Source organism: Chenopodium album, chromosome 9 (assembly GCF_948465745.1).
Source record: "Chenopodium album chromosome 9, dcCheAlbu1.1, whole genome shotgun sequence".
Classification (NCBI taxonomy): Eukaryota; Viridiplantae; Streptophyta; class Magnoliopsida; order Caryophyllales; family Amaranthaceae; genus Chenopodium; species Chenopodium album.
This window is the reverse complement of record NC_137842.1, coordinates 65817149-65833697: the sequence shown is the minus strand read 5'-3', so window position 1 is coordinate 65833697 and position 16549 is coordinate 65817149. Positions and strand designations below refer to the sequence as shown.

Below are 16549 nucleotides of genomic sequence, written 5' to 3'. Positions count from 1 at the left end.
TTATTATATTATACTCCTCCGTTTTTTTATAAGTTATGGTTGGGTTTGCACATTTGTTGAGACACAACTTTGAACATCAATATCTTTAATTAGAGACTATTATTTTGTTACAAATATTTTTTTTTTTGGATAAATTTGTTGAATTAACACCATTCTTTATAGATTTTGTTGTAAAGTTTAATTATGACCGTGCATGGCACGGGATTTAACCTAGTAACTTATAAAAAAAACGGAGGAGCATAATATAATAAAATGATTTTGTTCAGTTGTTCTTATAAATGTTATGTAGATTTGTAAGATTTATACAAAGTATTCTACCAAAATTATTATTCCTATTTTTTATTAAAATAAATTTTAAGTCGGAGGAAAAAAAATTATAATAGTATTATGATAATCTTGGATGATGATATATGTCAATACCTTAATTTTAAACTATGTTAGTATATTTGTAACTAAAAGATTTATAGCATATAAAATATATGTTGAAAAATAATAAAAAAAAAAAGTTAAATTGAGTATGATTGGATTAAATGTGTTGTCAAAATGGAAATAAGTATTATGGTAGGTTACAAAATGGAAGTCATTAAAATTTGGCAAAAAAAAAAAAAAAAAAAAAAAAAGGAAATATAAAAAGGCGGGAAATGTTTTGTAACATCGTGACAAGTGTCACTTTAGGTTCGCTTTTAGTATAGGTTAATCGATTGATAAGTTCCGTTAGGTTTATTAGGTTGAATTAAATTGAATTTGAGATAAATTGTGTTGGGTTCTCAAGTTAAACTTGGATATTTAATTGATGAATTCAAGTTTAGGGTCGGGTATAGAACAATGTAGGTTGAATCGAATCAGGTCTTATCAAACCAAGTTGAATTGAATCTTGAGTAATATCAAGTTGGGTCGAATCAAATCTTGGGAAATCTGTAGTCGAGTCAGTCACATTTGTTCGTGGGTCAAATTGGATTTCGAGTTGTTCGCGATTGGATGTGAGTTTCATCTAATTCACAAATGCTGAATTCATATTGGGTCTCAAAATATCTTTGGGTTGGTTAAGGATTCGAGAACCAATTTCCTCAAATATGAAGTCATGTTTCATTCGATTTCGACCGGCTATTTAGTTTGTGTCAGTTTTTGACAACCCTGCCGATGATCATTGTATCGGATAACTTTAATGGGCTAGGATCTCTCTTAAAACCAATATGTACATCACTTTGATACACATAGGCCCATATTCATATCTCAAAATATTTTCTTCTTTTCTCCCTCCTCAAGTCTCCTAACAACTTCCCACATAAATTAACTCATCATTTCCAAAAATAATCAAGCTTTAAAACCTCTTTCAATTCAGTCTACTAGTATCAGTTCAATTTCCAGTCAAAAAAAGCTCAATTTTCATGGAGATGGATTACAATCTCAGCATTGAACTTCGAGGACACGAAGACGACGTAAGTTCATCCTATTCTCCTTTCAATTACGATTGTTTTTATATATTTTTGATAATTTTTTCATATTTCATGATGAATTGGAATTGAACTGATCGAACACAAAACCCTAATTATTGCGGGATTTTAATTTGATTGCGATGCATGAAATTCTAGGTTAGGAGAATTTGCGTTTGTGAGAATGTTGGAATTGCGACGTCTTCTAGGGATAAAACGGTGAGGTTTTGGCCGCTTGATCCGGCAACCAATCGAGTGCTTGAATCGCCGAAGGTTATGGTGGGGCACACTAGTTTTGTAGGTCCACTTGCTTGGATTTCGCCGAATGATGAGTTTCCGGGAGGTGGGATTGTTTCCGGTGGGATGGATACTTTGGGGATGGTGTGGGACTTGAAGAGTGGAGAGAGGGCCCATATTTTGAGGGGTCATGAAATGCAGGTTACCGGGATTGCTCTGGATGATCGCGATATTGTCACCTCTTCGGTTGATTGGTATATCTATCACTCTTTGCTTCTTTTATTATTTGAATGTTGTGATGATTGTTATGACTATGAAGGCAGTTATGAATTATGATTGGTAGAATCCTGTAATGCAGTTAGAAATTAGATTGTTGTAGCTAGTGATTAAGTGGGCAGTGAACAAGAAGAGTAATGTTTCTTCTCAAAATGATAAGGCCTGGCTCTGTGGACTCTTTCAAATAATATATAGTTCCATAGGAAGACTGTATTTTTAGTATGAATTATACTTGTCGAGTTGTAGGTAGTAATGTACAATCAATCAAAGTCAAATCTTGTAAGGTTGACTACGAATATCATATGCTGCCCGTTATTTTGGGGTTACGAAAATATTTGATTAAGTTCTTGTTAGGGATTGATATATGTCATATACCAATATTTCTCTTTGTTGTGGGTTTGTTTTATGACTTGCATTAGCTTATGAATATCGGTACTTATGGAAATGTAGAACTATTTATCTGGATAGGATTTACAACATGCTGATAAAGAAGCGAGGTACACTGTCATACAGTTGTGTATACTAAGATGTAGTTTGATAGGCATATGGGTAGTGTTTTGACTGTTTACCTTTAGAGATATTTAAGAGATCCATTGTCATATTGTTTTTGTAACCAAGTTATTGGTTTTTCTGGGAGCTATTGAATATTGTCACTTGAAAGGAGAGAAATATGAGACGATGAGGTTTTATAATTCAACTTAGTAATTAGTAATTTTAACAGTCTTGTCACTCGTGAAGCCTGCCAATAAATAAGTAAATAAATGAATTATGCTTGGTGACTGTTTGACATTGCAAATTGCATATTTATGTTCTTTATTTTGCCACATTTTCTTAGCACTTTGAAAAGATGGAGAAATGGGAAGGCTGTGGAGTCCTGGGAGGCTCATAATGCTCCTGTACAAGCTGTTGTAAAGCTACCCTCAGGCGAGCTTGCCACAGGTATGTGTTTCCATTTATTGGGAATTTTCTTTGTATTAAAAGGATGGGTAATTTCCCTTTTACTTATGTGCAGTGCATGTGATTTCTCACTAAGCAAAAGCTCGAGTTATAATATTTTTTTGGGGGAAGCTATAACTACTGATTGAAAGAATAGTCACATTGCAGTTGCCACACCAACCTTGCTGCTCCTTAAACTGTAGAATGCATTGTACTTTTTGGTTTAAAGTCTTTTAACATGTATGAAGTATATCTAGTATATGAAATTCCAATTTCGCAATAAAAAAGTTACTGATTATACACCCAAAATAGAAGTTTACAGCATATTAGTATTAATATTGTGTGTGTGTGTGTGTGTGTGCACGTGTGTGCTCCTTTGCCTAAATGAATAGATTTCTAAGTTTTCAACTCACTATTGGCTTATATCTGAATATATTTGTCATTTTGCTGATCAGCAACAGATTTTTGCTTAAATATATTGATGCAAATGGGCCAATGGCATGAACATTTGTCTAACACTCTTAACTTTCATTTTCTATAAATTCCAGGATCCAGTGACACAACCCTTAAACTCTGGAAAGGCAAAACATGTGTACACACGTTTGTTGGACATACTGGTTCGTGGCTTAGTTGTTACAAGAAACATTCTGGCTTGATTCTTAGGCCCTGTTCTTTTGGACTTATTTTCAATTTAACTCAGAACAACAGGGCTTTAGAAAACAAAGATTTTTACTTCTCAGCTTTATTCTTCATGTTCTAATGCCTAACATAAATTTTATAGATACTGTAAGAGGTCTGGCTGTGATGTCTGATTTAGGAGTACTTTCTGCTTCGCATGACGGGTAAGAAACTCTCTATGCTTGTTCCTCTTTCTTGTGCTCATTTTCTCTCACCTGCCACAGACAATAAGTTTCTGTTTTGTCCCGAAGTTTTATTACTGACACATGAATGTTCATCAGATTTGGTCTTTTACTCTATAACAGGCATTTAACTCCTTTTCCCACTGCTTTCATAACTCTACCAATCAGGCATTGTGCTGGTTGTGTGACTCCTTATCTCATCTAATGGTGGGTTTAATTTTTCAGTTCTGTGCGACTCTGGGCACTGACGGGTCAAGTTCTGTTGGAGATGGTTGGTCACCAATCAATTGTATATTCTGTTGATTCACATGTCTCAGGTCTTGTTCTAAGTGGTAGTGAAGACAACACAGCCAGGATATGGAAAGGTTGTCAACTACTTCCTTTATTAATGTAGCTTCACCAAGTCACTGTAATTCACTTCATACTTTCCCTTGCTGTTTTATGTGGCTTTTAGAGCTTTTAAGTCGTCTTTCAGATTTTAAGGAAATATTGAATGAACTTGATCAAATATGTGTTTGTTATTTATCTAATCCATCTATCCCAGTTAATGCATCCTGCTTGAGTTGTTATTAATTAACTTTATAAACATTAGACTTGTCTCTTATTGATGCAAAATAACCCCACTTGAATTGTGTAGTTTAGATTGAGTCTTGTGGCATATCAATTCTTCTAGAGGAAAAAACTATTCGTAATATAGGAAGTTGAAAAGACAAGTATAAGAGTAGTCTCTTTGAGTTACTTTTACTAACTAAGCAATTATAATAGGATTATCACAATAAGAAAAGATGGGCATTTTTGTGGTGTGGTGACCTGTGGGAGTATTTTTATTGTTTTAATGTGCAAGCAGCATTCACATTAGTGTGTTTGGTCACAAACTTTTACTTTGGACATATAAGTGAACTAGATTGGAAATGATTTAAGTCTTTCTTATTCATTCCAACTTTGAGATCTTAGTTTGGTATCATCTTCTGTGTGGTTGGTTACAAACTTGTTCTTTGGACATAGTTTTGGTACTTTGTTTCTGATTGGGGTAGAGCCTCATAGAGGTTGGAGTGCTGACCAATTAGCCAGTAGACTGGTAGTGTAGGAGCGTAGGTACCACATACTTAATTTGCGATTGAGGGATAAAGTTTTGGTGTGGAACATTGGAACTCCCTTTTACCCAGATCCAGTGTGGAATGTATAAAGCACATCCTTATCTCATACCATAAGTATTAAATTGTTTTCAAAATTTCTGAGCTCGCAATTGGTGGAATTCCTAGTCTAGCTTGATCAAGATGTAAGGATCCTTGGTGTAGCAATTGTATCTGGATTATTTTTTGTAGGAATGCATGGACTATTGTTAGGTTGTTGTTTCAACAGGACATCAGTTTATGTTTGATGGTGAGATTTGAGGTTGCACTAAATGTATCTTCTTGTCATTATAATTCCGGATCGATCCATTTCTGATTTTTTAATGCACTGAGAATATTTGCTTCGCTGATGCCTTGCCTGCTCAACCAGCATTTTCTACATTCTCAAAACATATTTCACACATATCTATGCTTCTTGGTCATGAAGAAAATTCTTTTTGCAGACGGTGTATGTGTTCAAGTAATTGAGCACCCTGGATGTGTTTGGGATGTCAAATTCTTGGAAAATGGGGACATTGTTACAGCATGTTCAGACGGAGTAGTGCGCATTTGGACAACGCATGCAGATAGAGCAGCAAACCCTATAGAGATTCAATCATATTCTGAACAACTTTCTGCTTACAAGATCAGTAGGTAATTATGCACCCATATATTCAAATATCTTTTAATTCCTGGACATTGCTATAGCTTGCGTTGTGCTGTCTAAATTGATGTCTTACATATATGATTCCTATGAATGAGATATTCTGTAAAAATCCTGAAAACAGGTCTGTGTACATGAAACAGACAGCATTAAGCACATTTTTATAGGTATCATTTGAAAATGTAGTGACTGGTTTGTTATTGTGAAATGGTAGTTTGATATCTTTTATATGACTTACAAAAGATCATCCTGCAGTCATGGCTAATGCTATTTGCTTTTTGTTTGTCAGAAAGAGAGTTGGGGGCTTAAAATTGGAGGAGTTACCTGGATTGGATTCATTACAAGTTCCAGGTTCGATGAAAGTAGTTATTGGCTGCAATCCTAATTATTTTCTTCTAAATTGATCTGCATCATTTTCCCATTTTGCAGTTTTTTTCCTCAGTTTTCTTTCCCTGATTTGATATCTGAACCGCGTTTATGTTCCAGGTACGAGTGATGGACAAACAAAAGTTGTAAGGGAAGGAGACAATGGTGTAGCATATTCTTGGAATATGAAAGAGTACAAGTGGGATAAAGTATGTAACCTTTGTGTCCTTTGACACTCTTTTTTCTGTCTTTATCCCGCATTAGGTCTGGTTATAACCAATGAGTTCTGAGTTTAGTTCTGATTTCCCATATGCCAAGTCATAGAATGTTTAGATTTGATGTACTTTGGGGTCTTGGGGGTTGGGTGCTAGTTTGGAACATTTTATGCCTTAAGGTTTTCATCTATATCCTCTGTGAGTTTTTAAAATCAAAATTTGCTTGTCACCTTTCATTTAAAGAGTTTATGGTAATTGCTAGCCATGCTAGGCTGGCAGTTAATCCTAAAGCTCAATATCTAAGCACTAATGTATAATTTTTTTTTGAATTATATATTTTTGGAATATCCCGCATTGTTGTTGAACAGACTGTAAACTATAGTCGTACCCTTCCTGTCGTTAGTATAAGAGTATTAGTCTGTTGGTTTTGTGACTGCTGTGTGGCCTGTCGGTGGTACTGGACTATTAGTGCTGTACATGTCTTGTGGGCTGTCTAATTGGGTGCTAATGTCATAGAAGTTCAGGGTGTTCTAGTCAGGTGCTTCTTTTGATATTTACCGATGTGAATAATCATTCTTACTATGTTGTTCAACTATGTATAGTGAAAATCTGGTTTATGATTAGGGTTTGGCATTTTAGCCTTGTATTTGATGGGGGTAGATTTTGCAGCAAGTGTCATTATGTTATTGAGTATCCTGTGTGGTTTGTAAGTACTTAACCTGTTGGTCTGTTGGATATCACATATTATCAGCAGTGCTATTGTGGAATATCATTTCCCTTGATGAACTTATACTTCCTTTGCTTCATATATTATTTTGCTACATCTTTCTTTAAGTGCAGCATCAAATTGATTGAAACACTACTTTATTTGCTAATAGGTTCTCTCTGTCTGTATCCTCATCACACGAGCCCCCCCCCCCCCCCCCCCCCCCTTTATTTTTTTCCATCACATGGCCTCCTAAAATCTCGTGCCTCCCTCTATGTTGCGTTAATATGAAATGGAGGAAGTACATAGTTGCCTGAGTTTGTGATTTCGCTTTTTGTCCATTATTCTTGTTGCTAACACGTGTAGAATATTTCCTCAGATTGGTGAGGTTGTTGATGGACCTGGGGAAGGCCTTAAGCGTCCTGTACTTGATGGAAAGGAGTATGATCACGGTGAGTAACTTATGGCACTAAGCATTTTGCAACTATGTGGAGTGGTGGACCAAGTGTCACCTGTTGCTTGGATATTATCAAAGATTTATTGTCCCTTTTTTTTTTTTTTTTTTAATTGTCCCCAATGACAAATGTTGGTGAATTGAGTAGTTAACTTCATATGCTGCTTGTTTTCTAATTTGCATTTGTTTTCACCTTCTCCTTATTTTGTTTGTGTCTAGTGTTTGATGTTGATATTGGAGATGGGGAGCCTATTCGTAAGCTGCCTTATAATCGATCAGGTACCTTTGTAATTGCTGGATAATGTGCCGTTAGTATCTTGTTGGAAGCATATGCAGGCAACATGTTTTGATTCTTTGTCAAATTTTGCATTTCAATTCTGTGAATCTCTGCTTCACAGAATTTATTTCATTGACCTTGATCTTTTTTTCTTCTAGATAATCCATATGACACTGCTGATAAGTGGCTTCTTAAGGAGAATCTTCCACTTTCTTATCGTCAGCAAGTTGTAGATTTCATTTTAGAGAATACTGGTCAGAAGACATTTTCTTTTGATTCATCATTCCGTGATCCTTACACCGGATGTAAGTTGAATATATTTTTCTTTTGATACATCATTCCGCGATCCTTTTTTTTCCTTGATATTAATTCACATTATATGTTTATTTTGGTGCATTTCAGCCAATGCCTATGTACCTGGGGGTACTTCTGCCAACCATGGTATGTGCTTCTGAAAAATTCAGTTTATATAATATTTATATGCTGTTTTATAGTTGATCACATGACAAGTTTTAGGTGGTGCTTGAGCTTAAGGTCCTATATAATGAGTTTCTATGTTCCCTGACGTACACCTTGCTTTTAATCAACAGCTATTTCTAATAAACCTACTTTTAACAATTTCAAGCATATACCCAAGGTACGCTTATACTGTTCTCTTTAACATTTATTATTATTACTCTGTATTTTATTTGTTTTTTTATTTATTTAATTTATCAATCTAATTCCAGATTTTTTTTTTCCAAGGACAGGGTGTTATATAATGTAAATTAAGACTATTTCACCTTTTCCTTACATTTATTGATTAATCATGCCACAATTGAGGAACTGAATATGCAGATGTTTCATTAAATCAGTAGATATAATTTGTTTTATTGGCCTTGCTTTGATTTTCAGAAGTCTGAAGATCTGGACTGAAGCTTTATCATGAACTTTTACGTTAATTATAATGTCCTTAAAGTGTAACTATTATCTGGATATGTTCATATTGTAGTTGTTCTTGAAGACCCTTACAAAGTTACAATGGGAAATGGCTTTCTTATCTTGTGTTGGCGATTAGAAGTATGCTGTTTCATAGATTGTTTTCCTGGGATTTATCAGTTTAATTTCAGAATAAACTGGAGTAATCCTTTAGTGATCCTTGAATATGAAGCTATTTAAATCTAAAAAGGTCTTTTTATTTTTTTTTATTTTAATATTTTTTTTAAAAGACATAATCTAACTTTGCGTTTATACTATTAAATTGCTGAATAATATGTAGATTAACAAGCCTTTTAAGATTTCTTCTTTTGTTTCTATTCTTGGTGAAAAATGCATGCCTTTGTAATAATTTGAGAATCAGCTTTTAAAATTTGAGAGTTCCTGAACCCCTAGGCTTTGAACCTTTAACATATCATTAATATTCTAGGTTGTCCATTTTGCAGAAAGGTGTCCTCATCTTTGATGTGGCCCAATTTGACGGGATTTTGAAAAAGATGTCTGAGTTTAACAATACTCTTCTCTCTGACCAGGTATGTGCTTTGCTAATCCCTCTACTAATTCGTGTACCAAATGGTTCCCCCACCCATCCACACACACACACACACAGAATGTAGAAATTAATTTAAAATCTGTTGATGTCTGAATGGAGTTTGTACTTTTCAAAACGTGCTGTAGTTGACATTTTATACCTTTTAATGGTAAGGATTATGTTTCAATTGTTTATTGATCTGATGATCCTGATACATAGTGGGTGTAATGTTTATGTGTAGTCAAATGGTAATCTGTGATAACCTTTAGCATTGTTGTGACTCGTTTTGGTTCCATTTGCTTACATGCTTTGAATATGGCTTCTTGATAAATATTCTGAATGATTTCTCTGTTACTAAATTCGAAGGGCCAGAAGCAGCTCTCACTTACAGAAGTGGAAATTTCTAGAATTGGTGCTGTTGTAAAGATCTTGAAAGATACATCACATTATCACAGTAGCAATTTTGCAGATGTAGACATTGACCTGCTGTTGAAATTACTGAACTCATGGCCATTATCCATGGTTTTTCCAGGTTTGCTTGCTGAAAGTTCAATTCATCTTATTTAATCACTATATTTGTGCAATTGTGCTGCATAACGATATTCTGGAGTGTTTCTTTATTATCTTTCAGTCAATGAGCATTAGTTTTGTTGCTCTATGTGATATGTTGTCATTATTTCAGAATCTTTGAAATACATGTTAGAAAATGTGAGAATGTTGTGGGAGCTTTGTCTTCATCTCATTCATGTGTTTTTTATTTGCAGTTATTGACATCCTGCGAATGATGATTTTGCACCCTGATGGAGCTTCTAAATTGCTGAAGCTCATAAATGGTGGAAACGGTACTTAGAACTTCTTGGTTTTTTTTTTTTTGGTTGGTAAGGAGAAAGACCCTGGCGGGCCGGAACCTCTCACAGGTCCTCCCGGCCCGTGTTAGGGGGCTAGGCACTTTGGAAGGTGGGGGGGGGGGTGATGGGTAAGGGAATCCCCACCCCAAAGTGCTTTTAGTGGGATTTGATCCCACAACGTCATGGTCGTGAGATGCAAACCTTACCACTAGACCAAGCTATGCTTGGTGAACCTCTTGCTTCTATTGCTTTTGTTTGGAGTTATTATTATTCTTTGATAAGCCTGTATTGTATACCATTGACATGAGTCAAGAGGACACCAAGGAATGATATCCTTGTGAATTTGTGAATTGACTTTAAGCACAAATCCAGCAAGTTTATAAGAAATGGATTGTGCATACCCTATTTTTTCCACAGCAAGATAATATGCTCTGAAGTCTGAAGTGTAGTGTATGTTGAGTTTTGTTTGGTTTCAGAATCAATTGATCTAATCTGTACGCTTTTTGGAAAAAGGATATAAATGGTTTGAGTTGTGTCTTTTTTTTTCCTCGGTAGTTCAAAAATTTATGCAGCAGGCGCAACCTAGTTCATATGTATCCAGTGATGTATGAAACGTTAATTGATCTTTTTGTTCCATCTTTTCCCTTACCTTGGCTAGGCTGAACATGTAACTTGTTGGTGTTGGCACACTTTACTCTTCAGAACTTTCTTTTATCTTCCTCTCCATTGAAGTGAGTTTGTTGTGAAAAAAAGTGTAAGTGAATGCTTACAGTTTATCTATTTATTTGTCCAGACGCACTAATAGAGTTGATCAAGAAAGTTACAATGAGTCCAGTGATCCCGGCCAACGTTTTGACTGGTCTTCGTGCATTAAATAATCTATTTAAGAATACTTCTTTCCACCAGTGGCTTCAATATCGTCGTAGTGAGGTTTGTCCCTGTCATTTACTAAAGGGCATTTTTGACTGTGACAGTTTTAGATAACATTTATCTATTGTTGCAGATACTTGATGCATTTTCCGCTTGTTACACATCTAATAAGAATGTACAATTTGCTTATTCCACATTAATTCTCAAGTAAGTGCTCTTCATGTTATTTTATCTTCTATTCTTCCACCTGTGTGTGTATGTGTGTGTGTGTGTTCGCACTTTGTTGATGTGGGATATCTCCAAGTATTTTAACATAGATATTACTATAAGCATCCTTGAATGGATAAGAATATCCTGTTCATTTCTGTTCCCTTTGTCATTTGATATGTTTTATGTTGTGGATTTACTAGCATTAATTTTAGTTTCCCGTTCCATTTATAGGCGGTGCAAGTCTTAGATAATTGGGTCTATTAGACAGTTGGAAGTCAGTGTTTACATATATGTTAGAAGAGTGTTTTTTGAGGTTTTCTGTGGACTGATACTATGAAATCTTGTTGCCTGACCATTGTAATTGTATTAGCTTTGCTGTGCTGTTGATTGAAAAGAGAGATGAAGAAGGGCAATTACAAGTACTATCAGCTGCACTTGAGGTAAAATACTAAAATCCTCTGGTTCCTTTCAACTGCCCTTTGTATTAAGTTTCTGTCTTATGTGTTGATGCAATTAAAACTATAGCAATCTTATAATGCTTGCTCAGATTCAACTGTTCAATGGGATCATTTTGCATTTATGTTTGAGAATGTCGGAATATATTAATAACTTTTGATTGTATACAGTGGCCAACAATTACTAAATCTGTTTGGAAAACTTAAAAGATATTTTAAAATTGAGGAGTATTTGCGATGCTCATGGATTGAGCTTACAAATTGTTTAAGTATAATAATGCAGAAGTGCTACTTTTATTTGCTGGGTAAAAAGTTTGATTTATTCTCTGGTTGCAGATTGCTGAAGCAGAGAGTATTGATCTAGATTCAAAATTTCGTGCCCTGGTTGCTATTGGATCATTGGTATGTTGTCTTCTTATATCTGTTATGTTATGAGAATGCCACAGCCCACTGGGTAATGTCAAGAGATACTTTCAAGTATAAAGAGGCTGTTTTTGCAATTGTTTACTATACCAGCAGCTCTTTGTGGAGCTTCTGGAGGGGTGATTGCCATACAGTTTTGCTGTGCAAGTCTTTGGATGTTTATATGGTCTTTTGAGTTTCTTGTTTTCAAACTATCTTGTCTGCTTATTTAATACGTAGTACCAAGTACTTTTCTGCTTTCATCCAATCACTATGCATTGCAGCATTGTATATTGGATCCTTTTGCATGGAGTTCACTTATATATCGACTATGTGTTGTATTTCGTGGACCCTTTTGCACAGAGTTCACTCATATATCGACCGTGCTATGTTTTGTGTTTGGACTAGTAGATTTGTTCTGTAACTTGAGACTGTAGTAGACTGATTCTTGTTAGTGTGTTTTGTGAGTCTATTATCTTAGAAGTTATATTGGCTTATTCATAGTTTAAACAATAATACTAATAAATCCCACCTATCATTACTGCGATATTTCTGGCTTGTTCTTGGACATTGTCTCTATTGACTTCTCAGTTGAAAAAATAAATAAATTATCCCTGTTTTTATATGTGCTGTGATGAGTATTTCTTAAGAGTATTGTTGTTTGCTTTGTTGCTCGTACTAGGGCACATGTCTAATACGGTTATGTTTGTAACTTTCTTAGTGTCTGGGTCAGCTATTTTGTGAAAATATTTGGCCCAAATAAAGTGTCCAAGTGTTGATGATATGACATTGTTTTTGCTGTGAATCTAATAGTAAGTCACTTAGGTTGTAGTCTTGAGAGGACTGTCATAAACTCTTATGTATCTCTCCTCCTAAAAAGAAAACAAAAAAGACGAAGATTAATGTATACCTATTAACTTTGCAATTTGATACAGATGCTTGATGGTTCTGTCAAAAGAATAGCAATGGATCTTGATGTTGAGAGCATTGCAAAAGCTGCAAAGTCTTCCAAGGATTCAAAGATCGCTGATGTCGGGGCTGATATTGAAGCACTAACAAAGCAAAGTTAAGATCTTCGGACCAGATTTCAATAGATGAACAACACACATCATGTTGGATTTTTGCTGAAGGTCTAGGGAGGAATCGGAGGATACTGCTAAAATAATACATGGAAAATGAAACATAGTGATCTCTTGATTTGTACAGTTGTAGCAGCATTGTAACCTCTATTTTTCCTTGGTGTTATCATGTTTCATTCATATAGCCACTGGCCCACTGCTACAGCCCGCTTTCTGTTGATTTCTTGTTGCAGTGTTGCTTACCAAAACACATTTAGAGTAATTTTTTCTTTGATTAAGTTTAATATATGCTCTAGAGCCTTTGAAATCTTATCTTCTTCTCCCCCCCCTCCCCCCTCTCCCCTCCTCCACCAGCGCGGCAGGGAAATGATGATTTGTAATCTTAGATTAGGTTCTACCAGTGAGATTTCAATCACATCCTTCGTAAAATTTTCTAAAAATAATATCGTACACACCTCGTAGCATATAACTGTTGTAAATTTGGCTGCTCAAATACTTGTAAATTATTTTAGCTGTGTTAACTTTATATCGAAAACACTATCATAGATTCATACTCACCTTCTAGCATATTACAGTAACAAATTTGTTTTCCCAGTGCCTACGTAAATAATTTAATCTCTCTTTTCGTATAAAATAAGATTTTTTAAAATTTATATGAAGATGAATTTATCAACATTTCACATAATTTTTTTCTTTAAATATAAATTATCATAAAATTTTATAAATAATGAACAAATAAAAATACCCAATAACTAATTCAATCAAACTCCCTCGAAAGACAGGGCAAACTCTCTCGAGAAAAAGAGCGCTCTCTATCTTTGGATAGATCCCTACCGGATTCCGGTAGATTTTTCACTATCAATCTGACCGTTTTCTTTTGCTAATGGCGGAGAGGACTTAGCGAACCTTTATTCCAATCTCCGCATTCATGAGGAGGAAAAAACTGCAATTGATTTAGGGGCTTTGGAGACGAACGATGATGAGAGTAACCTAGCGCTGATGTTGGTTGGGAAACTTCTCACCAAAAGATCCTATAATGTTGAAGCGTTTAAGAAGACAATTACTGATGCTTGGGCGCCTGTTCATGGAATTGCAATTAGAACTCTTAGCCCTAATCTATACGCCTTTCAATTCTTCCATTGGAAGGATGTAGAGAAGGTATTGAAGGGACGCCCATGGTGTTTCGACAATATGTTGGTGATTTTGAAGGAAATCGACGGAGATGAGCAACCGGAGGAAATTGATCTCAAATTTTCACCTTTTTGGGTGCGCATAAAAAACCTCCCCTTTAATTGTAGGTCTGATCCTTATGTTCGGGCAGTTGTGGAAGGGATGGGAGAAATAATTGAGATTGAAAAGGATGTTCTTGGTGTTGGTAGGTATCGTAGGGTTAAGGTTTTGCTTGATACTTCCTTACCCTTGAGACGGTTTCAAACCATCAAAGACCGTAAAGGAAGGGAGTTGCGGGTTTTCTTTGCGTATGAACAACTTCCTTTCTTTTGCTTTGCTTGTGGTATAATGGGGCACTCAGAGAGAGAATGCTTGAATGTTTCGGAGGAGGAGAAGCAAGAATCCTTGGGGTGGGGTACAATTCTCAAAGCGACTCCGAGGAAAGGGAGGGCTAAAGAGCTGGAGGATATGGAGCAGCTTAAGGCTGCCAAGAGCCTTGATTTTGTTACGAAACTTGTTACTCAGCATCCAATTTCTGAGCAGGAGGAGGGTTTGAGCACACCACCTCTAGAATTGTATAATGCTCCAGCAGTGCAGTGGGATGTTGATGATACTTCTCTGATGGTGACGCAAAATGTTGCTGTTGAGGACCATGGACAGGCTACTTTGAAGAGTGTGATGGAGTTGTCTGAGAGTACTCCGATCAATGGGGAAGGAGGGAAGAGCTCGCGAGGTTGGAAAAGATTAGGAACCCACAAGCCCCAAGATAAAGGTGGAGGTGTATCAATCACTTCCACTAAGAGGGGAGTAAGTGACCGTGATGATAATGGTCTAGATGATGAGCAAGTTTGCAAGAAGAAGAGAGGTGAAACGAGCAGCATGGAGGTTGAATCAGCGGCGGTGGTTGGCTTACACCAACCCCGCCTCGCCCAATGAGTGTCCTAGTTTGGAGTTGTCAAGGATTGGGCAATCCCTCGACAATTCGACAATTCGACAGCTCCGGAAGTGGAGCAATAGACTTGCCCCCGACATGATCTTTGTATCGGAGACCATGATAAAAAAGAATATTGTGGAAAGCTTGAAGGAGAAGTTGGGTTTTTCGAATGCTCTAGGAGTGTCAAGTGTGGGGAAGGCTGGCGGTCTTTGCTTGTATTGGAGGGATAGTGTTGATTTTCGGCTTGTCTCTTTCTCTCAGAATCACATTTGCGGGGATATTGTGGACTCAAAAGGTTCGTGTCGTTTTGTTGGTTTATATGGGTGGCCGAGGGAGGAAGATAAACATAAGACATGGGATCTTATTCATCACCTATGCTCTGATTGTGTCTTACCTATTCTGTTTGGAGGTGACTTCAATGAGGTGTTAAGCTACGCTGAAATCGAGGGTGGGGCTGATAGGACTCGAAGAGAAATTGCAAATTTCCGTGATGTAATTGATGTCTGTGGATTGCGGGATGTGGGTTATGAGGGAAGTTGGTTCACCTGGGAAAAAGGTTGTTCGGTTGAGACAAGAATTAGGGAAAGACTGGATCGCTTTTTGGCATCTCAACAGTGGTATGATCTTTTCCCACACCCTAAGGTTGAGCATCTTGTTCGCTATAAGTCCGACCACACTGCTATGATGCTTTGCCAAAGACCTTTGAGGACATCAAGCAAGAAGAAGGAGCGTAGCTTCAGATTCGAGACAAGTTGGTTACTTGATGAAACTTGTGAAATGGCAGTGAAGGAAGCTTGGGAGGAATCTGCGGGCAACACGGCTCCTGCTAGGATTGCTGCTGTTGCTCAAAAATTAGGGAGGTGGAGTGGGGCCAAGTTCCATGATATGGGGAGGAAGATTTTGAAGACAGAAGAGGCTCTTTGCAATGCCCAAAAACGCCCTGTGACAGCAGTGAATATTAGTGTGTGTTCGAGGCTAGAAAAGCAACTTGATGACTTGAATGAAAAACTCAAGGCTTATTGGTATATTAGGAGTAGGGTGTCGGAAGTCCGTGATGGTGATAAAAACACAAATTATTTCCATCATAAGGCTTCCCAAAGGAAGAAGAAAAATAGAATCAATGGGATTCGGGATCGTGATGGTCATTGGCAGGATGATGAAGATTTAATTGAAAAAATTATTACACAACATTATGAAGGCCTCTTTGCGACTTCGAACCCCACTGATGAAAATATGCAGGATGTGCTGAGTTCAATTACCCCGATGATCACGCCTGAGGATAATGCCGAGCTTATGCGACCTTTCACAAAAGACGAGATTTTGATGGCTCTTAAACAAATGCATCCGTGCAAGGCTTCTGGTCCGGATGGTATGCATGCTATTTTTTATCAAAAATTTTGGCATATTATCGGTGATGATGTTACCTCTTTTGTTAGTAGTATTTTGCATGGTGTGACCTCCCCGAGGATTGTGAATAACACTAACATTGTCCTCATCCCTAAAGTGAATGAACCAGCCACCACTGCTGATTACCGCCC

At 36.6% G+C, this 16549-nt stretch overlaps 1 protein-coding gene across 1 annotated transcript; it reads left to right on the top strand.

Moving 5' to 3' along the window:
- Positions 1-1225: 1225 nt before the first annotated feature.
- LOC145558823 (uncharacterized) lies at positions 1226-13217 on the top strand. The gene is made up of 22 exons (XM_081620164.1): positions 1226-1439; positions 1593-1924; positions 2782-2885; positions 3431-3499; positions 3664-3724; positions 3968-4107; positions 5319-5508; positions 5808-5869; positions 6005-6093; positions 7185-7257; positions 7479-7538; positions 7695-7841; positions 7939-7977; positions 8127-8173; positions 8958-9044; positions 9410-9575; positions 9808-9885; positions 10685-10821; positions 10895-10968; positions 11342-11411; positions 11763-11828; positions 12764-13217. The coding sequence occupies exons 1-22, from the start codon at positions 1389-1391 to the stop codon at positions 12896-12898; spliced, it is 2277 nt and encodes a 758-aa protein (XP_081476290.1). The 5' UTR covers positions 1226-1388; the 3' UTR covers positions 12899-13217.
- Positions 13218-16549: the final 3332 nt, after the last annotated feature.